General features: G+C 54.0%; 10 protein-coding genes across 10 annotated transcripts; 5 read left to right on the plus strand and 5 right to left on the minus strand.

Annotated features, from left to right (window-relative positions):
- Positions 1-1,611: 1,611 nt before the first annotated feature.
- On the plus strand, positions 1,612-1,965 carry CPAR01_16568 (uncharacterized protein; the record flags this gene model as incomplete). The annotated part of the gene is made up of 1 exon (XM_060500813.1): positions 1,612-1,965. One exon carries the CDS (start codon positions 1,612-1,614, stop codon positions 1,963-1,965), a length of 354 nt encoding a protein of 117 aa, XP_060340522.1.
- A 428-nt stretch (positions 1,966-2,393) lies between these two features.
- CPAR01_16569 (uncharacterized protein) lies at positions 2,394-2,822 on the plus strand (the record flags this gene model as incomplete). Its single annotated transcript, XM_060500814.1, has 1 exon — positions 2,394-2,822. One exon carries the CDS (start codon positions 2,394-2,396, stop codon positions 2,820-2,822), a length of 429 nt encoding a protein of 142 aa, XP_060340523.1.
- A 25-nt stretch (positions 2,823-2,847) lies between these two features.
- On the plus strand, positions 2,848-2,985 carry CPAR01_16570 (uncharacterized protein; the record flags this gene model as incomplete). The annotated part of the gene is made up of 1 exon (XM_060500815.1): positions 2,848-2,985. The coding sequence occupies one exon, from the start codon at positions 2,848-2,850 to the stop codon at positions 2,983-2,985; it is 138 nt and encodes a 45-aa protein (XP_060340524.1).
- Positions 2,986-3,080: 95 nt separating this feature from the next.
- Positions 3,081-3,380, minus strand: CPAR01_16571 (uncharacterized protein; the record flags this gene model as incomplete). Its single annotated transcript, XM_060500816.1, has 1 exon — positions 3,081-3,380. One exon carries the CDS (start codon positions 3,378-3,380, stop codon positions 3,081-3,083), a length of 300 nt encoding a protein of 99 aa, XP_060340525.1.
- Positions 3,381-5,174: 1,794 nt separating this feature from the next.
- CPAR01_16572 (uncharacterized protein) lies at positions 5,175-6,538 on the plus strand (the record flags this gene model as incomplete). Its single annotated transcript, XM_060500817.1, has 2 exons — positions 5,175-5,210; positions 5,306-6,538. 2 exons carry the CDS (start codon positions 5,175-5,177, stop codon positions 6,536-6,538), a joined length of 1,269 nt encoding a protein of 422 aa, XP_060340526.1.
- A 1,026-nt stretch (positions 6,539-7,564) lies between these two features.
- CPAR01_16573 (SNARE domain-containing protein) lies at positions 7,565-8,653 on the minus strand (the record flags this gene model as incomplete). The annotated part of the gene is made up of 4 exons (XM_060500818.1): positions 7,565-7,771; positions 7,852-7,945; positions 8,090-8,323; positions 8,643-8,653. 4 exons carry the CDS (start codon positions 8,651-8,653, stop codon positions 7,565-7,567), a joined length of 546 nt encoding a protein of 181 aa, XP_060340527.1.
- A 1,781-nt stretch (positions 8,654-10,434) lies between these two features.
- CPAR01_16574 (histone chaperone domain CHZ) lies at positions 10,435-10,853 on the minus strand (the record flags this gene model as incomplete). The annotated part of the gene is made up of 2 exons (XM_060500819.1): positions 10,435-10,613; positions 10,694-10,853. 2 exons carry the CDS (start codon positions 10,851-10,853, stop codon positions 10,435-10,437), a joined length of 339 nt encoding a protein of 112 aa, XP_060340528.1.
- Positions 10,854-11,754: 901 nt separating this feature from the next.
- On the minus strand, positions 11,755-12,409 carry CPAR01_16575 (uncharacterized protein; the record flags this gene model as incomplete). The annotated part of the gene is made up of 2 exons (XM_060500820.1): positions 11,755-11,818; positions 11,886-12,409. The coding sequence occupies 2 exons, from the start codon at positions 12,407-12,409 to the stop codon at positions 11,755-11,757; spliced, it is 588 nt and encodes a 195-aa protein (XP_060340529.1).
- A 517-nt stretch (positions 12,410-12,926) lies between these two features.
- On the minus strand, positions 12,927-14,252 carry CPAR01_16576 (cyclin; the record flags this gene model as incomplete). Its single annotated transcript, XM_060500821.1, has 2 exons — positions 12,927-13,470; positions 13,534-14,252. The coding sequence occupies 2 exons, from the start codon at positions 14,250-14,252 to the stop codon at positions 12,927-12,929; spliced, it is 1,263 nt and encodes a 420-aa protein (XP_060340530.1).
- A 3,508-nt stretch (positions 14,253-17,760) lies between these two features.
- Positions 17,761-20,961, plus strand: CPAR01_16577 (armadillo repeat protein; the record flags this gene model as incomplete). The annotated part of the gene is made up of 3 exons (XM_060500822.1): positions 17,761-18,055; positions 18,115-19,904; positions 19,960-20,961. The coding sequence occupies 3 exons, from the start codon at positions 17,761-17,763 to the stop codon at positions 20,959-20,961; spliced, it is 3,087 nt and encodes a 1,028-aa protein (XP_060340531.1).
- Positions 20,962-21,806: the final 845 nt, after the last annotated feature.

Here is a 21,806-nt window from a genome sequence, read left to right on the forward strand (position 1 = left end):
ACGGGACCCGTGGGTTGCTTGCGGGTGCCACTCTCCGCCCCGCCTCCGGTCCATGGGGCATGCGTCGTCTTCTCTCCTGCTCCGTTTTTCGGTCCATGATCCATCTCTTTTCAGTGGGCTCGCCGCTCCTCTCCACTGGCCCCTAGTCATCCAAGTTGATGCTCCCATCTCCACCATGCCACCACCACCCTGCTAGCCTCCCACGACATGGCCTGGGAAGCTCGCCGCTGTTCGACTGTTACCATGCAGCAAACCTTGGAAATAACCCCTTCAAGGTGGCCTGTCCACGGGTGAGCATGGCCTGAAAGTGGACCGGTCCAGCGCACCATTCTGCCCCTCCACGGCTCTGGCACGCCGCACTTCAGGCCCAGCTCGACAATCAACCGCACGGCTGTTTTCACAACGCTGCTTCTGACGGGGGACCATGCTCTCGGGAAATGGAATGGAAAGCCCCCCCTTTCCCCTTCTCAGTATTACTGAGTCCTCCTAGAAACCACATGCCAGAAAACACCGCACATCGGCCAGAAGCAAGACACCATCGACACCACCTACCTGCCTCGGGAAATGGCCATTCAGAGGGATTGACGGCCAGCTCATCAATGAACGACCGCTTGCACCGTCAATCTCAGCCTTCTCAGGCCAATGTCTCGGCTTTTGATTGCTACACAGCAACAACTCCCGGCATCCCACGCTTCCCGAGAGCGCCCTCGCTCACACTTTAGTCTTCAAGATGTTCATGATCTTCCGCCACGTCAACCTCGATCGACTTTCCTAGCCGTCGGCTCACCCTTCACCCACCATCCTAATAATCGATCCACCCACTCGCTACCTCACGCTTCCTCGCCAGTCTCTCCATTGCCCCAAACCTTCGTCTCATGCTACCACCAAAGGCAATACGTGCCGCCAATCTACTTCCCCATGCGCCACCACCACCTCCTCCAGAAATCTAACTGGGTCCCTCCCACCACGGCGGACGTGCCAACGTTGCTCTGCGGGGTCCTCCCCTGACCGTTGGGTAGGTATTCCGTCACGCCGTACTACCGGCCTGGCAACGCTTCACCCCAAATCCACAATGATACTGGCTTTTCTTTTTTCTTCATCGTTGGTCGAACGACATTGGGTTCAAAACCTCGAGGTAAGACTCCAGATTACCTAACGTACAGCCCGGCCGCCTCATCTGGGGGGGATGGATCACGACAAAAAGCGTTCCTCATCTTGCTAGGTCGATGCTGCCGACATTGTTTGAGCCAAATTGGCACTCCACAAACTTGTCCTTTGACCGACAAACACAGCTTCCATTCATTTCATTCCGTTCGGATATTCCGCCCGGACCTAGCGCGAGGAGATGCCACGCCTCGGGAGCCATATCCCATATTCCGCCTGAGAGTCTTGGCCAATGGCGGTGACCCAATTTCAGATCGATCAATTTGAAGAAGATCGGGTCAGTGTATATGACGCCGGAGGCAAGCGGAGCCTTTTGCTGTGTAGTCCGTGGCTTAATGGCTTTTTCTGCCCGCTGCTGGGCTTGAATACACATCAGAAAAACACAGACCGCCATGCCTTACTTTGCCCTGCGGATCAAACGCTGTGCGCATTTGTGACTCGCTTCGGATGCATTCCGAACGCCATTCAGCGCTGCGTTTGCTCTACTCGAGGCATATGGAAGATATCTCGGGTAGTCACCCGAGACGTGTACGCAGTGCTGCAGTCTACCAGACGCGACGGTGGACGGTCAAACTTCTTCCGCACATCCCGGACAAGCAACGTCCTATGGTTTACTTGGCCACTCTGGCGAATCCCTTTCCGTTCAAGCGTCGCTTGCGGAATACTGTGTGTAAGAGAATTTTGACACAAAAACCCAACGCCTCGGCGAAAACCAGCAGCAGAGATGCACCCCACACACTCCATGCGGGCCAAGCAGGGGGTACCCAGTCGTTTTTCGCTCTCTCGAAAAGGAGTCGTTGAAAGGTTAATGTCATCAACGAGCAAGCTTTGAGCTTGCACCAATCAGCGGCTTGTATTTCAAAGAAGCCCTTGGCCGAAGTCGCCTCGGATCTTGGGGCCCCTGATAAACCGCAGGATGCCCCCAAGCAATTGGACCCGGACCCTTCTTGGACATGGGCCACTCCAGCATCGATGCAAGTGATTGGGGGAGCAAGTTGGGGGAGGGGATGGTGTTGAACATCTGTTCCATTTCAAAGGCGCGCTTGCACATGCTGATGGAAGACTTACTTGTTATTGCATTGCTAGCGTGCAGAACCAGCATCTGTCAACTGGGCTGGCTTCAATGTCTCGCGGCCCTGCATGCACTATCTGTCATTGCTGCACTATCAGCCGGGGCAGGTCCAAAAGATGACGATTCTTGAGATCAACCAAGCTGCGTCAAGAACTCGATGTTGCGCAGATTCCGAGCTGTTTCCGAAATCCTTTCACGAATGAGAGTGGTCGGTATATCTCTTGTTTGCCTATCAGCCCTCCGATCTACGGAACTTGGTGGTGTCCACGGCCGGCTCGACGGCAGCGGCCGACGAAGGACCAGGGGGGGCATCTGGGCTGCGACCTGTATCTTTTCCTCAAGCGCCTGCGGCGGCATTGATCACGGATACCGATGGACGGACCGACTGACAAATGAACCCCCAACACGAGATCCGCTCAGCAGAAGGACGCAGGTTGACTGCGGTCTGCTCCGCGAGAGCGGTGTTCCAGGCGCGACGCACGTCGCAACTGCAAGCAATACGGGCTTTACTGGAAGGCTAACCAATGGCGGGCAGCACCGAGCACATGCAGACAGGGAGCGGCGCAACAGCAGAGAGACGGGATAGGAAGAACGATTCTTTGCTGTACAGAATGGCGCTCGAAAAGGCAACTAGTCACCCTCTTCTCCGGCATATCATCGACTGGCGAGTTGGGCGTCTGACTGCATTGCAGCATCGACAGTTGTTGCCCAAATCGAAAAGGGTTGCTGTCAAAAAATCGACAACTTGAAATTGGAGAAGCCGGCCAATCACAACTAGAGCCTCATCTTCAACCGTCTTATCTTGAGCCAACCAAGATGGCCGCTTGCTGCATCTGCATCTGAGCTATAGCGAGCGAGGTATGCCCCTAGTCGGCACATCCATGCCAAATGCGACCCCGCGGACCGGAGGCGTTCGAGATCTCACAGTTCCTTGCTCAGCACGACCCTGTCTGTGTACACGCACAGACATTCGTGGTCTCTTGGCTTCTAGAGCTGGAGGGGAGGGTGAGAAAAGGAGAATGAGGGGGCCATCTCCGACGGGATTCCAACGTTCAAGGTAGCCTGCTGAGAAGCGGCACAGACATGCCAGCCACATGAGAGACACCATCCGCACTCGGCGATGAACCACTTGGGAGCGACGCATGCATGGGCTACGTCACAAATGTCACCGATGTGCACAAAAAGATGCTTATTCACACACGCACGCAAGTACATACCACAGGTATTTTTTCCCCTCTCGGTTTAAAGTTTGTGAGAAAAGCTGGTCGGTCCGGGACTCACTTAGGGTTTCGCAGGTTAGCCTGTCGACCAGCACGTGTCTGCATCCTTGATCTGGATGGTCAGAAACTACATACGACCTGGAAGCGGTTACGATCACCTATGCCCTCCTGGAGCAACCCTCCATCTCCGCATTTGAGCAGCAATGACGCTTCAATATTAGAGGAAGTCGTCTCATATTGGATCCGTACAGTCGGCTAGAACACGGGGACGAATGAACAGCTCGGTGATTCTAGTCACAAATCAATTGTCCGGCTACACATGTCAGTGACATATCAAGCCCCATACTCGGAGCATGTTTAGCGGGCTCCTGGTCAGCAACTTGAACAACAGGAATTATAAATATCTGGTCTGGCTTTGGAAATGGTTGCTACGCATCCATTCTTTCACGTCCTTGTGGAGTTTGTCACGACACGAAGCGAAGCTAGGTGACGGGTCCGACATGGCATCTGCCATTTACCCATAGCGCTAACCAAGCCCCCCGAAGTCGGCTCGGCCGTTCACCCTAACTAGGGCCGGGCGGATGTAACCCCTGGCTGGCGTTCTGGGACCTATATCGGAGGCGGCCACGCCCTCAGACCCAATCCATACCAACTTGCAGGGGGGTGTCTTGCTTAGTTGCTCGGTAGTAGGTCTAGGACAGAAGCGAAAAAATAAACGGGCAGAAGAGAGAGTCCACTCGAGTCAGCCCACGGCCGCGAGGAATTCCCACAAAGCGGAAATATGGCATTTGAAACCTCCACTTGCGCAGCCAATGCCAGCAACTCCGAAGTCAGCGCTGTTCCGACTTCTCCCGACGAGACACATCAGAGCGGCGCGGGGCGAATGCGCTGGTCCCTCATAACCCCGTCGCTATGCGAATCAATGGCAGACGAGAGTCGACGCAGAAGCGCAGAGAATGTAAAAAAATGGAAAACGAACGAATCCAACACCCCTGCTTTTTCTTACCAAACGAAAACAGTAAACCCCCTTGGAAACGAGGAGACGCAGGCGCCTGAGGGCTGAGCCCACGCAGTTTGGATGAAACCTAGTAACCAAGGAGCGCATGTTCAACGAGTTCGGTCTGAGATTGATGCGAGGCACGCTGTATGTACAGCAGTTCTGGCGGTGGGAACTGGGTCTAAGTCCCGACGGAGGGAAGAGTCATTCGGTCAAACTGGCGGAGACTCTCAATTGGGTTTGAGCATATTTTTATTTTTCAGATGCTTTACTGTTAGCCTGACGGAGGGGCATGGAAATGGCAGCCTCTCAGGCACCCACACATCACTTTGCGATGAAGCAATCGTGACTGTGCTGAAGTATGGCACACTTAAAGACATGTCGTTGAATCTGTGAGGCAGACGACCACATTTCTGCCGCCCGCAATGAAGCATCGTGACTTCTTCTTCGCAGGGATTAAGCGCGCTAGACGCGGCGCGTCTGCCAATGTGGGGTAGACCCTTACACCCCCCGGCAAGTACGTACTGTCGAATTGTTTACTCTTTGCAACCTCGCGACAAGCAACTTGCAGCGGGGTCCTGTGCCATTTGCGACGAAAGCTCTCGACAGCTACGAAACAGCTTCCATTCAGCTGTCTCTGACATCAATTCCTTTACGCGCATCAAGTCATTGAAACACCCGCAAACCTAGAGCATTGCCTAACGGCACCTTGCGAGTCACAATGTTTGGCCTCTTACCAGACCTCACCCCACGAGACGTAAGCTCCCTCTACCTCTATTGACATCTCCATAAGCATCCATCTCGCTCCTCCATGCAACTATCGCGACAGCTATCTAACCTCATTGTCAACAGTCGCACTCGATCTGGTACACCTCCTCCCGCAACCCAATAACCCAAGCCGCCCTCCTCGAAGCCCACGAACACAACAACCACCATGGCTCCGCACAACAGCAACAGCAGCAACAGCAACAACAGCAACAAAACAGTTCCTCCTCCCGCCGCGCAGGCCAACTCCTCATCGAGCGGTCCGCGCTGGCACGCCTCCGCGCCGACGAGCACACAATGGACCGCCGCAGGCTGCACGTGCAAAATTTCGGGAGCACGTGGCTGAAGCCGCCCGGCGTGCCCAAGACGCTGCACCAGATCCGCGAGGAGCGGCGGGAGCAGGAGGAGCACGCCGAGGCCATGAGGCGGGAGCAGCTCGCGCTGGAGCTCGCTGAGGCGGAGGCGGGCGGGCAGGATGATGATGGGGGGCTGGGGGTGCTTGGGGAAGGGGAGGATGGCGAACAAGAAGAGGAGGCGAGGGATCTGGATGATGAGATTCCGGATGCTGCGGAGGAGAGTTTTGGGTTTGATGGCGGGGAGGATAGTATGGCGGATGATTTGTCGTCGAGTGAGGGGCGGCCTCTTTCACTTGATGACAATGATGATGAGGAGACTGAGGAGGAGGAAGACGATGACGACGAAGATGACGACGACGCAACGGCCGTGGACGAGGACGAGTATGAGAGGCGAGATGGCCTCGTCGCGGCGAGGATGCGCATGGCGGACGACGCCTTCAGACAGGCCTTGGCGCGGGGCGACGTCGACGGCGACGACATGTACGGCGCCGAAGAAGAGCTCGAGGCATCGGGCCAGGGCCAGATGCTCGACGAGGAGGACCTGCTCGAGGACGGGTTTGCCGCTGAGGGCGTTGTCGATGACGACGACTTGGGTATGGGCGTCGATATGGACGCCGACCTGGATGACGAGATTCCCGAGGCCGAGGGGCTGAGCGGGGTATATGAGCATACGGACTCCGAGGCCGAGGTGAGCGGGTTGACGAGTAGTGTTATTAGTAGTGGCGGAGAGGAAGATGATGAAGAAGACGATGATGAGGAAGGGGATATCAGTTTTGCGCCGAGGGCTGCGCCTTTGAGGGCCCCGTTGAGTCCCACTGGGGACCGGGGGAGGGGTAGCGCTGCTGGTGCTGCAAGGCATCATCATCATATGCCGAGGAGTAGTCTGGATCTCAGCGGGTTGCTTTCTGCGGACGGGAGTAGTATGATGGATAGTAGTCCCAACATGAGGGCTCATAGGCGTTGAAGGGGGTGGTGAAGAATGGGAAGGGAAGGACAGAGGAAGATGGAATTATGATACCCCCCACCGGTCCCCATACATTGTTTCGGGAGGCATGCACCGATAGACGTGAACATGTCCTCGCCTTCACGAGTCTTTATAGAAGCACAGCATGCATACACCAGTCTGAGGCGTTGGGGCAACAATAAAAGTTCAATTTGAAATCTTGACAGAAATGCAAAAAGGCGTGAGCACCAGAGACTCGGTGTCGAAGGTTTATAGAAATGTAAAAGAGGTAGGTGTATGTATACACGGCCATTACAAAAGCTTTTAATTTGTGTCCTCAATACTTGACAAGTGAAAGGGAAATCGCGCCTTCTTCTCACCCTTCTCCCCCTCTCGAATGGTAAGAGACATCGCACCTCCACAGCAGAAAAGGAACCATGCCGTTCTGCCATTCTGTCCCTATTTGGTTCGTATCAGAATGTCCTTTTCGTGATCGTTCATCTCTTTCCTCATGTCCTCAATGCTTTGAAAAGGAAACCAAAATTGTCGGACCCTCCACGAGATTCTCGACCCTCTCTCTCCCACTCCCGTGCAATGAAGATGATTCCAGGCAAATAGAACCGTTTAGAAAACGCCTCCGACGCCGAGCATGCAAGAATAATGGGTTTGCTTCCCAACCAAACGCACCGCACCATTCCGGGAAGGCTATTGGAGCCTGCCCCTCACCCCTCTTTTCCAGCTAAGTTTTGCTGTCTTGTCCTTTTGTGTTGAGATTGGCTCCCTCGTTTCCTACGTCTAGGACGTTTGACATGAACAGTCCTTCGATCTCAGTCTCTTGAGCTCGCAGGGTTCACTAATGTCGACAGCCTCGGTAAAGCCCACGTAGCAGACGGCCGTTCACCCCTCCGAGCTTGAATAGCCCCAAACTTGTAGGAGGCAATCCATAACCACGCTCGTCTCCCCGACATGACGGATAAACCGTGCGTATCGCCTTTCGCCTTGATCTCGTCGATGTCGTAGTCGTAGTCGTCGATGCAGGCTACGCTCTTAGAATAGCCAGACGTACATGAACAAGAAACACACAGCCGCGAAGAAACCGAGCCAGACCTTCCAGCCGACGCCCGTCTTCTCCGCCATGACGAGCATGCGGTTCATGGTCCCGCGGATGCGCAAGCGCGTCGAGTCGAAGCTGTCGTTCATCTTCTCTGCTAGAGCCGAGGAGTCGCGGATCTCGTCGCCAATGGCAACCGTCATCTGCGTGTCTCATGGTTTTAGTCTCCTTCTTTCGTGTCTGGGTTTTGTTCCGTGGAAGATGCGGTTGAGGCGGAACTTACGCTCTTCAAGATCTTGACTTTGCCCATGATACCCGCGACCTGTTCATCGTTCTGGCTCTCGAGCTCGTTGAGCACGGCGTCGCTGTACTGGCCGCTGATATGTCACATCCGTCAGCAAGTTGTCCCAAGCTTGAAGTGCTTCTCCTCCGCTTCTCCAGTTGTCCCATCGCGAATGCAACCTCCCTGAACCTCACAAGCGGGACTTTCAAGGGGGCGATAGGGTGGTCTGGTTCCATACCGTTTATTCGGCGTCGCAGGCCGGAACCCCCGGTTCGCGTCAACACCGAGGTGGCTACCGCCCATGGGCGGCGCAGGTGATGCGCTGCCGCCCGCGTACCCGTATCCGTATCCACCGCCTAGTCTAGATGGCGAGGCGCTGACAGGTCGTCGGCCGTTGTCGCTGCCGCCGCCGGTGTAGCCTTCGAAGAGGGCGCTGCGGGAGTCGCGCTGATGCAGCGAGGAAGCGCCGAATCTGTGAGTTGTGACGAGTTAGCCCACTGTTGATGACTTTCCCCAGATGTGAATGCCATGTGTCGTTGCGCAAGACGGGCGGTCGGTACGGTCTCGCTGGCGGTTCTGTTCGTCTGTCTTGTGGAGAGTTCATGATCGAGGGGTGGCCTGTCGTCATCGCCACTTCGTTGTCCCCAAGACGAAACTCCTCGCCTTCCTCTCTGGTCGTGGGGACCGCCTAGGAGCACAAGAACGTCGCAAGCCGTGACTACCCACCCCGCCGTTCCGAACCGCATGCGTTGCGTGTGTGTTGGGTATTCTGTTGAGTCCAGTGTACGCACCTTTGAGCCATGGTGTCCTAACCGTCGCGTCCTATGTTGCGCGCGCACAACTGCTGCCTCGAAGCAAAGAAAAAAGTATCGTTATTTGGGTAAGGGTGTGTTACCGGGCGTCGTCCGCGACAGCAACAATGATATGTCTCGAATACTCGAGGAGTTGTCGTTTTGTTGAAAAGGGGTGTAGGTGTTTTGATGCTAATTAAACAATCCCGATAACAAGAAGCAACTTTTTTTTTGGTTGGTCCTTGTACTCCGTAAGATAGATACTTGTTGTCCCTTCTCAGAACCCCTGGAGGTTGTGTTGTCATTCAATGTCGGTCCGGTTAGGTTGGTAAGGTGTGCTAGTAGCAGGGGTCTATGCTATGCGGGCAGGGTGTTCGTAGGTATGTGTCGAATCTCGGCTGGGCGATCTCTATATTTTCCCTTTTAGCGCGCTCAAACTCCCTCCTTTTTTGACTTTTGACGTCTGCAGTGGGTTATAGTTAGTCAAAGCAGCGAGGCGAACTTGCTGGGGCTCATGTGTGGGAAAGGGGAAATAAGAAGCGCCTGACACGGTGAAAGTTCGCGTAAAGTACTTTTCTTTACAATGAACGGCAAGAGAGGGGAAGACACGTCCCTCGGTTTCCTGTCCACGTCTACTATTACTTTGCAACTCCGACAAATCCCATAGTTTCCCCAACAGCCCGTCCCGCTAACAGTCATTTGGGTACGTGTCGTCCCGCTATCCAATCGAAAACGGAGAAGAATCTTAAAAGCCCCGACCAAGGCATCAGAGGACACAAGGAGATCCCCTATAAGGTACAGTATGAAAGCGGGTGTCCTTTCCTGGGTCCGGCTCCGACTGGAAGGCTCCCCTCGGCTGTTGACAGCGGAGGGAATGGACGGGCCTACAGCAGGTACCTGCCTACCTAACTTACCTGAGGTATGAGCCTCTTGGACGCCCAGGCAAGCAGGTACTCACCTCAAGTAATCACCTTCAATCTGGGTCCCAGCTACCAGCCGAGAACTTGCGCTCAAGAAACTCGTCTAACATCTGATTGTTTACCAGAGGAGAGTGTGACAGGTCCCTGAAAATGTTTTGTTTACATTAACTGCACCTGTACTATGCACGCAACTTGTCAAGAAAGTGCACGTTGCTTCAATGTCGGGTACTAAAGTAGCTCTGCTTCAAGCACTGATCCACGATCGAGCTGGCAGGTGGATGAGCTCTTCCCGAACTAACAAGAATTTTGTTGCGAAATAAAAACACGGGCGTCGCATGAACCTATGCCACGCCCACAACATCATTCACTCCATAGGTGCTAAACATGCACAAGTATTTGGGACCGCTCATTGTCGCATAATCTTCATTTCCATGGCACTCGTAGTAAAGGTAGCGACACCGCGCGCTGAAACGGCCTGATAAAATAGACAGCCATCCCGCCGAACCAAGATCAGGCAGGGTGGGCAGAGCAACAGCAGATCAACGAACGTCGCCGCTGCCGCCGCCGGGGGAAAAGCTGCAATATCAACCGAACTCTCAGCCGCCAATGTCCAAACCCACCAAGTCTTTTCATCGACGCAAGGGGCATGCAAATGATTATCGAAGCCCTCTTATAACTTTTGTGTAAACCATCCACCGCCCCTTCTTTGCATTCCGTTTTCTGTCGTGAGTGTGTCGTGCCGTTTCCCAATAACCGTCATGAGAGGTGAGGAACCATAGCTGCCGCCCGCAGCCGCCACCATGTTAAAGGTAGGCAGGCCAAGGGGGGCTGTGCGAAGGTCGAAAGAAAAAGGAGGAGAATGGACTCGCTCCTTAGTCCTCATCCATCTTGGACTCGTCGGCCGCGAAGTCATCGTCGTCCTCGTCATCATCCTCCTCGGCGGGGTTCTCCTCGGCAGCCTTGGCGAAATCGATGACACGGCCACGGGTGCGGCGACCACCCTCGACAATGTTGTTCAGGTCAATCTCCTCCATGCCGTCCTCCTCGTCGACTGCAATTCGCAGGCGTGTTAGTCACAGGAAATCGCAGGTGCGCGGTAGATTTGTAGCAACCGCGGAGGTTCGTTCTTACCAGCCTCAGCGGCCTCGGGGGCCTCCTCCTCATCACTGGAGTCCTCGTCCTCGTCCATGGCGTCGCTCTTCTCGACGGGCTCCTCGGCGGCGACAGCCTTGCCCTTGCCCTTGGTCTCCTCGGCGAGGCCAGCAGCGACGTTCTCGTTCTCGGCAGCCATTGTGTCTGTTTCGTGGATGTTGCGTGGTACTGTCGAGTCTTTGCGCAAAGGGAGAGAGTGAAGAAAAACAAGAAGTTGCTGTCGCAAAAAGTTGTGATTGGATTGGGAAAGGTTGGGGGGTGGGTTGTACGAAGGGAAGGTAGGTGGGAAAGGAAAGTGGAGGTGAAGCTTTGCGCAGGCAAATCGATGGATTTATCGGTTCGATTGTACCTTCCCCCTGGTCCTGGTCCCAGCTTTTAAGACTGCAGTGCCTGCGAGGAAGGAGTGCCCTCCGCGCAAGGCTTGTGTGGTGTGCAGGCGACAGGCTCCCAGGCTCCCACGCTGCGTCTCTGAGCAACGAGCGCTAGCCTCAGATTGGGCTAGAGCTGAATCGCCTGCCGCGCACGTGCCATGTCAAACCTGCCAGGTGCTTACGCCGTGAGCTCTCTCATCTGAAGCTTCCAGTTCAATATGGAAAAATACGAGGCTCTGAGGCTTGGGATAACAGCTTGTTGTATTCCGAACCCAAATCGGAGTCTTCTTATCTTCAAAAATCATCCAGCTAGCTAGCCCTCATAAGTGTCAAAACATGGTGCGAGTCTTGTGAAGAGAAGCATCTCAGTATGTCATGGCTCCCAAATCAGTATCGGATCTTTGCCATGCGGTTGGTTGCTGTAGATATCTTATGACGTTGCCTCGATCCTGTGGTAAGTGAGACATTCCTCTAGGTTAGGAACGTTGAGAACAATAGACATCGTCTCGGAACTTTCAAAGGCCAGTTGAGACAGTTGAGACTAGGCACTTCCACTCATACAGGGGAAGCAGGATATGGGCACCGACACGATGCCATCAAATGAGCAAGGCACTTCGCGGATGAACGTGAAAAAGTCTATTAGTATATCTTCATCGTCGTGGTCTTCGTCTATTTTCCATCTCCTCCACCAGTGACAGTCATCAAGACGACAATCGCAATCAACCACCAGTACCTGCAAAGTCAACGTTAGCAAGCTTACACACAGCCCAAGGGGACGGAAGGAAGCAAAGGCAACATACTTTTGCCAAAACGGCTTCTCCTCCTGAACGACCTTGCGTCCCTCGGGACTCAGTACGACAGGCTTGTTCAACTCGGGCGTCTTGCCCTGCCCCGCGACCCTCACAACAGCCTGCGGTCCAAAATCCCTCGTCGCGCCCGCGTCGACCCTCACGCCCTTCACACCCGCACCCACGACCTCGCCCGAGGCGCCGTCGACGCTCAGCACAATGTTGGGCTGGTACCCCTTGGCAAAGTTCTCCGTCGAGGCGACCGACACGCTCGAGGTCCACTGCGCCGTGGCGGCATCGTAGACGCCGACGCGGACGAGCTTCGTCGCGGCTGGGTAGTCGGCGAGCTCGGGGGCCTCAAAGGAGGTCACGCTCGCCTCGGTTGGGCGTTTCGTATCGTACTCGACCTCGGCGAGGAGGGTCGGCTTCTGGTTGGTAGCGAGGGAGACGGGTTCGATGTAGACCTTTGCGAGGCGGGTTTCGGCGGCGGCGAGGGTCGCTGCGAAGAGCGCCGACAGGATTGATGTCGCGCGCATTTTTGTTATTTGATTTCTCCGTCGTGTATGTGTAGGACCCCTTCTGAAAGGTGTGCCTGGGGAGAATGGCGCTGGGTGAGGTGTGTTAAGGTGCAATCGCGGCGAGCAATTGTCAGATGGGGGTGGGATGCTGGAGGGGGAAGTTCTATGGAGCTCTGCTGGGTTGAAGGTCGCCCGGGGTAAAGTCGGCTGAACGAACACCTGTACCCCGGACTCACTCAATCTGCCCCCAAATAATCACTAACCTAGTCTCTCTGGAAGCTTCTGCTGGGAAAGAAATCAGGCGTTCTTTAACGCATTCAAAGGTGTCATGTCATCGAATTCAAATCGCACATGGTTATAGAATCATTCAGAACAGTGTGGTATTCATTACCGCTATCACTCATAACCATTCAAAACATCCCACCTTTCCAAACGCCGCTTTGCCATGCCTCTCTGGCAGCAGTGATGCCCGCCCTTTTTTAACAATATGGAATCGACAAACAAAGATTTACCCCTGAAACTCTCTTGGTGGCCGTTATGAGGGTTGCGATGGCCCTGCTTCATCCCCATGTGGCGACTTAGCCGGGCTCTCTTCGTCCGGCGAGTCTCCGCTGTCGTCAGCAACTCCGTCTGAAATCTCTGTCGATCCATCATCTTCGACTTCGTCAGAATCTTCATCTTCGTCAATCGCTTCTGCTTCTTCCTCTTGCAACGCATATCCTGGGCAGCGCTCAACGAGGCCGCGGTAGTAAGCCACAAGGACTTCTGGGTTCGGGACGATCTTCCAGTCTACCCTGTATAGAAATTCAAGCTCCAGCAGCTTGAGCTCGGCGACTCTAACGCCTCCAACTCGTGCATATGTTGTATTGTTCCAAAACAGATCCGATAGGCCCTTGGCCGCCACAGTGGCAGCCGTGATCAGAAAGCGATGGACAGTCAGCGTATTGATGGTGAACTCTGGGTATAATGCGCAGAGACGGTCAATGTAGTAGACCATAGATAGCAGCAGGGGCGGGGTTAGGGTCGCATGCTTTGCCAATCTATTCAGGTATTCCAGTACGGAGATGCTCGGTGCAGTTCTAAATACGGATTAGTGAGCGCTGCCACATCAGGGGCGACAGCTGGGAAAGGCTTTTACTCACCTCGAGTGGAAGCGAGTCAGGCTTCCGGAACGAAGAGCCAGAGCATCGTTGGTCTCTATCAACTCTGAGAGCATGTGGGATATGAGTACAACCATGTCCTCGGTGCTGCACAGCTCATATCGCTGAGGCAAGATTTTCGGCGGGCCAGCCGTGGGCTTTGGGCGCTTAGCCGCGCTGCTCGACGACTCGCCCGCTGCCGATGCGCTCGCCCGCGCTTGCGCGACGGCAGGATCTTGAGAGTTTCGACGTTTTCCGGGCGACGCGGTGGTAGTCGACGCCTCGCGAACGACGGGTGCCACGACGGGCTGCGGTTGTGACTGTATCTCTGTTTGGGATCGCTGATGGGGCTCTGGTTGCGGTTGCGGCGCGGATGGGTCTATGGGTTGAGGACGCGGCGTCGGCGGGGGCTCGACAGGCGTCGCAGGGACGGTAGTAGGAGTGCGTGGGGCGGTGGCATCTTGTGCCTTTTGGGTGGAAGACTCCATGGGAGAATATTGGGTGCCGGCGTCGACGGCTACATATTGTCGTGGGCGTGGTTGGGAGGAAGGTGAGGTCATTGAGGCTGCGGACGGAGAAGACCTTGATGCAGAGTGCCGCCGCGGCAAAGGGGCCGAAAGCCGGGCAGGAGATGAGTGCGGGGAGGATCGCGTAGGGGCATAGTGGAAGCTATTGGGCGAGGCATTGGCGGAGCTGGCGACGATGGGAGATGTTGTCAACATGGTCCCGGGCGCATCGTGGGATTTCGAGGACAACAGAACGAGGGGATCGGACGTGATTGCCAGAAGTTGGAGCTGAAGTGGCGGGATAAGGTGAGCGAGGTGAGAGTGGTGTAAGGTAGGTAGGCGTTCCTAAGGTAAGTTAGGTAGGTAATACCAAGTGTGAGGTGTAGTTGTTGGCGGTAGCGGTTCGGCGGTCGATAGGGTAGGTTCAGATTTGCAGATTGCCAGACCCCAAAATCAGATAGGCCACACACGGTCGAAAAAACCGGGATGAGGAGTGGAGGGGCTCGGTTTGCCGACGCCGTATGGTGGTGGTGCGCGTGGGATAAGGTATTAGGCGATGAGGATGGCCAGGCTGGGGAGGGGGGAACTGAGGTGGATTGGCGCTACAGCTGTCCGATATTGGCAAGTCACCCCCTTTGATACGGCGGCTGCTGGCAGGAGTCGTCTAGACGGCAGGTCGGCACCAGTTCCAGTGAGGTAGCAGTACTCCGTACCAGCCCATATCAACATCAGCAATAGAAGCGAGTGAACAGGAAGACGGTCACGAGAGAGGGAAAAAAAGAGTGGACGGTTGATGAAGGCATCCAATGCGCGAGGCAAGAGCCCCCAGGCAATCGCACCTTCCGTCCTGACTGCCCAGAATAAAGTAGACAAGTACCTTAGTTACGTACCAATATACCCAGTCGCCAACCAGTGGGATGGCCTGGGCTGCCAATGAGGTGCCAAGGACTTGGGACGTGGAGGGGCGCGAATCTGATTTTCTGCGGTCTCGGCACCAAGCCAAGCAAACCACGCTTGCGCCGGTGAGCCAGTCGTCTGCTGTGGGTTAGTGGGGAAGAGTCTTGACATCTGTACGTGGGCGAAAACGTGCTTTTCTGATTGTCACTGATTTCTCTCAGTCTCATTGCACTTCTCGCCCATGTTCTGTACCTTTCATTGTACGGTATAACTGCGTATCCGCAAGGTAAGGTACATTTACATAGTACCTTACAGTTAGTTCTACATGATAGAGTACCCCAGCTTCGGCTCCAGACAGACCGCAACGCCAGGGGATGGGCTTGAACGTGTTTCCGGGCAGTCATGACATACTCGCAGAGCACATGGCCTTGCAGAGCTTTTCTCCTGGCCCTGCGTGCCCTGCGTGCCCTGGAAGCCGCTCATTGCGCCATCTCGTCCACCTCATCTTGAGGCCCTCCCGTCGCTGATTCAATGTCAAAGGTGGGCCGCTCTTCTGCTTCGGGACACCGAGCCATGCCACTAACGCTGCTCTGGCCCCGGCGCTGCAACCCTTCTACGGCTACTCAGGGCCGCCACGGGCCTCCCACAATAATGCCAACAGGGACCTGGCCGGTTACGGTTCGTAGCCTGGGGCCGGAGGCGCCGTCGAGCCTAGGCGGCTCAAATTTTTCGACGGATAGATATGCGGGTTCAGATTATCATTTACGGAGGAACCAGTGGACCTTGGATCAAGCACACGCTTAGGTTCGGAGCGCGGAGAATGGAATTATGGCGCCGACGTGTTCCACCAAGGGATCCAGCATGCTCCGCGACAACCTCTCCGGGCCTTTATCATCTTGAGTACCATGTAGGAAGTTGCTTCGCCGTGCGGGACCGTCCGCCGTTACGGCTTGCGGTCAGCTGCCACAGACTGCGGGTTTTATTACTTCTTATCGTGTATTTGTACCCCCTCGCGGTTGAAATTTCCGTTACAAGTTGTCCACTCGTCAGATGTCATTTATTCTCTCACGCCTGGTACCCCTCATCTCACGATCGAGCCGCTATCTTGGTCAGATCGCCCCTGTCTCACGCTTCAATCGATTCATCTGTAGTTGTTCGGTATTGTAAACCGTGCAGTGCGTATCCTAACTAATGTCGTCGGCGTGCTGTGTATTACGGAGGAACGTCCCAGTGCTTCACGGAGAGCTTCGGCTTTTGCAAACAAAGGGACTGGCCTTGGCCATATAAGGCCCCTGGACACCCTTAAGGTTGGCCTACCTATGCCCCGAGAAACATGAGCATCGGCCTGTCAAAAAGCACAAGGAATAGCTTAACCACATTGGTAAATACCAAAGCATGTCGCAAATCCGTCCTATCCTTTGAACACTTTCCAATTGAGCACTTAAATCGGGTTTAAGTTGGGCTTGAAATCAGTTGTACAAACGTAGGAATGCCCAACGGTTTCCCTACGTATTTGTCTATACTTATAGCTGAGAAAGCGATATTGATGCAGGTTGAAAGTACAGCCGACTCGGGACATCATCGTCTTCAGCCGATGGACAAAGGTCTTTTGCCGATTTGCTGCAGTTGTCCAAGGTTGTTGGAAAGTCATCTAGCTCTAGATAGATGCTCACTGGATCTTTGCCGGCCTGTTACTGCCCACTCCCAAGAATGGTAAAAAAAAAAAGTTTGCCATATCACCTCATCACTCAACTCTAGACATATCTAGGTTCGCACAATTGGGGCCTCTATTTGATGCGGGAATCATTCATAACCGCCAATTCGACCCTTAAATCACAGAGAGATGTCTCATTGAATGAATCTCTAGACTCATCGACGGAATCCCCAGAGAAGAGTTTGTCAGTCTCATGTTTTTCCTCCGTGATGGTAGGAGCTGGATGCTCCCAGATCAGATCAACTTCATCCAGGTGGCAAGCGCTTCTGCTTCGGGAAGTTTACCATGTGTAAGCCACACCATGTGGGGTATCGACAGGGTAGAAGGAGACAACTAAGCCGTGTTACAACCAGCCATGCTGCGGGGGATGGTCAAGGTTTCCAACTCCCTATCCGTCCTTCGGTATCTCATCTTTTTTTTCACTACTCACAAAATACGTTGGAACAAATACCTTCGAATGGAAGAACCATTGATGTTTGAAACAATCATCTTATTCTCTTGCTTGTTGTTTCCGACTGGGTGAATCAAAAATGAAACCTCCTTCAGTATTCACCATGAAGACAACAGGACCGTTCATCGCTAAAGAATCGCGGGAACACGGGCAATCACCAGCACAGCACAGGCTTCCGCACTGACGCTTCAGGGTGATCCAAGCTTCAGCTAGCATGTGAGAATCCTGAAAACGGCTGGTAGCGATAAGAGAAATGCACGTGCCATACCCCAGTGCCAACGCCCGATAATCACCCAGTCTCCCAGACAGTCGGCCCTGTCTTGAGGTGATCAACTGCATCCTATCCTGTGAACGACATCCTGGTCTTCTGTCCATGGACATCCGATTTTCTAAGCCAAGCTCTCGACAACTTTGCAACTCATCCACAGCGTACAGCAACTAATTATCGATACATGAATTAGAGAAGAATCTATTCTCCTTCCGACTTTCCGCATAGCTCGACCCACGTTTGCCTGACCGTCGACCGGTTCGTAGGGACCTAGGGCTCTGACGCAACCTCCGTCGCCGCAGCAGCACCACTCTGTCCTCGCAAGTACACGACGCGCTGGTCGACAACGACAACACATAGCCGAGCTCCTCAACGAACTGAGCCGACTTTCATCATGACACGCACGTCGAATCCACCAATCCTTTCGCAGCTCCAGAGCGCAAGGAGCTATACCGAACAGACGAGCGCGCTGCGGGCTCTCAAGAACGATGTTGTCGGGCACGCACAGAAGAAGGAGATGTGGGCTGAGCTAGGCGCATTGGAACCCATTGTCAAGATACTCAATGCTTCCCGGTCGCCGGCCAAGGTCAACGGCAAAGATACCCGCCCGAGCTCCAACTCTCGGTGGTTGAACGAGGAAGAAACAGTGAGGCTTCAGGCTTTACAATTGTTGGCGAGCTTTGCCAATGGTAGGACTCACTTTCTCCAGCTTTTTATTCACTTCTGAATCTAACTTGGGCATCTCCAGGAGGCACTGCTTTCGTCGAGCCGCTCCTAGCTGCGAGCGCGCTGCCAGCTGTATTGGATAACGTGTGTCCAACTACAAACGCTCCTCTGCTGGTCACCACGGCACTACGCGTCCTCCTCAACATCATCGAAGCTTCCACTTTGTCAACTACGAGTTCGCCGATAGACATGCAAGCGTTAGCCGAGGCCATCTTCGCATCCGAACATATCGATTCTTTCAATAGCATAGTTTCTAGCACCGCAACTGTGTCCGAGCAACAAATTCAGGTACCGTTAGTGGCAAGCATTATAAGCCATTTGTGTCGAGATGAGAAACACCAATTGGCCATGGCAAACCAAGGAGTCATTGACTCTCTCGCAACTCGGTTGGCAAGCATTGCAGTTGCTGAAGGACATGTTGTTCCCTATGCCGAAGTGTTCGGTCGGGTGGATCGGATGTCGGACTTCATTCCGGAACCAGCGCCGTCCAGCTCCAACTTGGCTTCGATCTTGGAGGCATTGGCTGTCATCATCTCGGACTCTCGCTTCAGGGCCTGCATGTTGTTATGCTCGCCGGCTATCATGGCCATCTTCCCTGCTCTGAAATTCAACCCGTCAAAGGAAGTCCGAGCACCTTGGAACTCCCTAGAGGTTAGCGGTCTCGGATACGCACGCCAGCAGAACCTCAGCGCTCTAGACTATCTACTACCAGCAATCCCTATACATCAAGGCCGGATCCCTGGTTCGCAGCAGTCGCACTTTCCTGCTCTGGGTTCGTCCGAGGCGCGGGAGCGGGCTCGCTCAGCCGCAAGCAAGTACAGCTCTACGGCTTCCGTTTGGGAGACTTCCCGGTTCGAGCTATTCGGAAACGAGACAGAGCCGGAAGAAGAACAGGAGACTCCTCTGATACCGTGGCTGATACTCTTGGTCAGATCGCGACAAGGTCTGGATCGGCTGATGGCTGCTAATCTCCTCACTTCACTTTTCAGGTCTGGGTTTGGCAGCAAGTATCTGAGGGAGACCAGCCTCTGCCTTCTGGTTGTTCCTGTCCTTATGGAGATGCTCGAACAGCTTCAGGCAGCGCCGCCAGTAGTGAAGTCTCCCCTGGTTGATGCAGATGCGGCGCTCAAATGGACGATACTGGAGCGTACGCCAGCCATCCTTGCCCGAATAATCACAGATAGCGAGCCGCTTCAAAAGGCTGCTTTTGACTGCGGTGCCGTCAAATGTTTCAGCAAGCTCCTCAAAGACGCATATGAGCCAATCCCACCATCGGCTTACGCTAAGGTATGGTCACCACACGCCGACACTGCGATGGAGACCGAGAGCACCCCTCCTTCTCGCGCTCTGGGATCAGAAGGACAACCGCCACTCCTGGCTCACAGGGTGCGGATGCGAGAAAGTGCACTCAAGGCTATAGGGGCTCTGGCGGCCGGCAAAGACGAATATCGTAAGGCTTTCGTCGTGGAGGACGTCGTTGCTCACATTGTGCAGTCATTATCGCCCACGCCCGGCAAGCCGTCGAATCCCAAGGATCGCAGCAAACCAAATGAACCAGATGGGCCAATCCGTGACGGATCCGCGTCTGACCACAATTCTGGGTACGGCAGTAACCCGCTGTCGGTCTTGATCGCGGGCTGCCACGCTGTGAGAATGCTGTCACGGTCGGTGAGTATTCTCAGGACGTCTCTGGTCGACTATGCTGTGGCCGTGCCCCTATTCCGGTTCCTCAGGCACCCGGACGTGGATGTTCAAGTTGCTGCCACTGCTGCGATTTGCAATTTGGTCACCGAAGTCAGCCCCATGAGGGAGGTGAGTGCAATCCCTAAATCGCCTCCAACAACGTGAACTATGCTAACCATTTCAGCTCCTGGCCGACCGGGGTGTGATGAAGATACTGTGTGAGCATGCGCATTCTCTCAATGCAGCACTGCGTCTCAACGCTCTCTGGGCATTGAAGCATTTCGTACATGCAGTTGACACCGACACCAAGAGACAATGTCTGGAAGAGCTTGAGTCTGGATGGCTTGTGCAGCTGATTTGTGACGATACGGAAGATGATGCTCTGTTCCTTGCTAGGTCTAAGCTGGATAAGCAGAATGCAGTTGACACTGGAGACGATTTGGATGGCGATGTCGAGATGGATCAGGCTGATCCGCTGTCCAAGTCGTGGTTAGATTCACAGGACGCAGACGGCAAACGATCGGCCAAGTTACGTCAAACCGAGGCAAAATTGGCAGCTCTTCGCGAGGCCGAAATCAACCCTTTGCGGAAAGCCCGTAACGACGACCTCGCCATTCAGGAGCAGGGCCTCGACTTCATAAGGAATTTGATTGGGGCAGGTGCATCTGGACCGCAACCTGATTCGTCAAGCGATACTACGGAGATGATTGAGTACCTTTTCAACCAGTTGGGGCAGGAAAGATTTTTTGATATCCTAGCCAGGAAGCTCCAGGCCAAGGTACTTCATCCAACGTCAAGACGGTCCACGGGTTCAGGACGAGAGGCCCGAGTCCTCTACCCTCAGGCCAAGATCATCGAGGCCGTTGTGTTCATCCTCGTTCACATGGCGGCGAGCACTCCGGGCCATCGACAACTGGTTGTTGCACAAACAGACTTGCTCAAGCTGTTGGCGAATCACTTCAATAGCAAGGACAAAGAAGTCCGGGTTGCCCTTTGTCACTTGATCAGCAACCTCACATGGCAGGACGACGACAACGATGCACGGGGATGCGCCCAAAGGGCGTACGAGCTTAAGAAGTTGGGCTTTCTCACCAAACTTGAGGGATTAGAAGACGACAGCGAATTAGACGTGCGAGAACGGGCCAAGAGTGCAGTGTGGCAGATGAAGCAGCCTGGCACATACTAGTATGATAAGGGGTCTCGCTGGGAACATCAGATCTTGCTCCGATTACTGGTTATGCATGAGCGTCAACAGAGGTCGATGGGGCAACGGTAGCGGACTTTGGGTCAATAGACGGAGAGGTGTGTGAGAGCACATTGATCCTGGGGTTGTGGTAAGGAGCGGATGCATCGTCGAGACAATTATCTTGGATTGGCTGGGTTCGCATGCATGTACGATATAGATGTACATGGAGTTTAAGGTAGCGTTACTGTACACGATGAAAGAGTACATGATGAATGATGGAAAGGCATGTGTCAGCGTTGACAATCAAGACGTTCAAATAATTCAATGCTGAGAGTCGATTTGTGTGAAGATATGTATATGTCTTGAAGTTGTGATACATTATGGACTCGTCTATCACTTCCATTTAAACCTTGTGTACCTCACCAGGCGTCAAAGGGTGACGTTCGTCCTTACTTATTCTGTATTACTGACAAGTTTAAACAAATGTCTGCTTGAATTACAAAAAAAAAATTAAAATTGTATTCACCCCCGGTTGGGGCTTACATCTCTTGGTGAACTTGCTAGGAATCGAACTCGGGAACTTCGTAAGCCTTTCGTCGAGTAGGCTGTTGGCGTTGATTGATTGTTGACCTGTTTAACCATTTCCACCACTCAGCCCAGTTTGACCTGACCTCCCGACTGGGGGGGAGGGGGGGGCTACTCGGTGATGGGAATAAGATTGAGGGTATGTGTGAGAGCTTCCACTTGTGGTTTATTCCATATAGTAGACTGTTACTAATGGTCGAAATCAACTTATTACGGCATCGGAGGTGTTCGTCTGGGATTTCTCGGGAGCGACGGGTTGG

Source organism: Colletotrichum paranaense, assembly GCF_030867605.1.
Source record: "Colletotrichum paranaense strain IMI 384185 chromosome Unknown Scaffold_26.1, whole genome shotgun sequence".
Taxonomy (NCBI): Eukaryota; Fungi; Ascomycota; class Sordariomycetes; order Glomerellales; family Glomerellaceae; genus Colletotrichum; species Colletotrichum paranaense.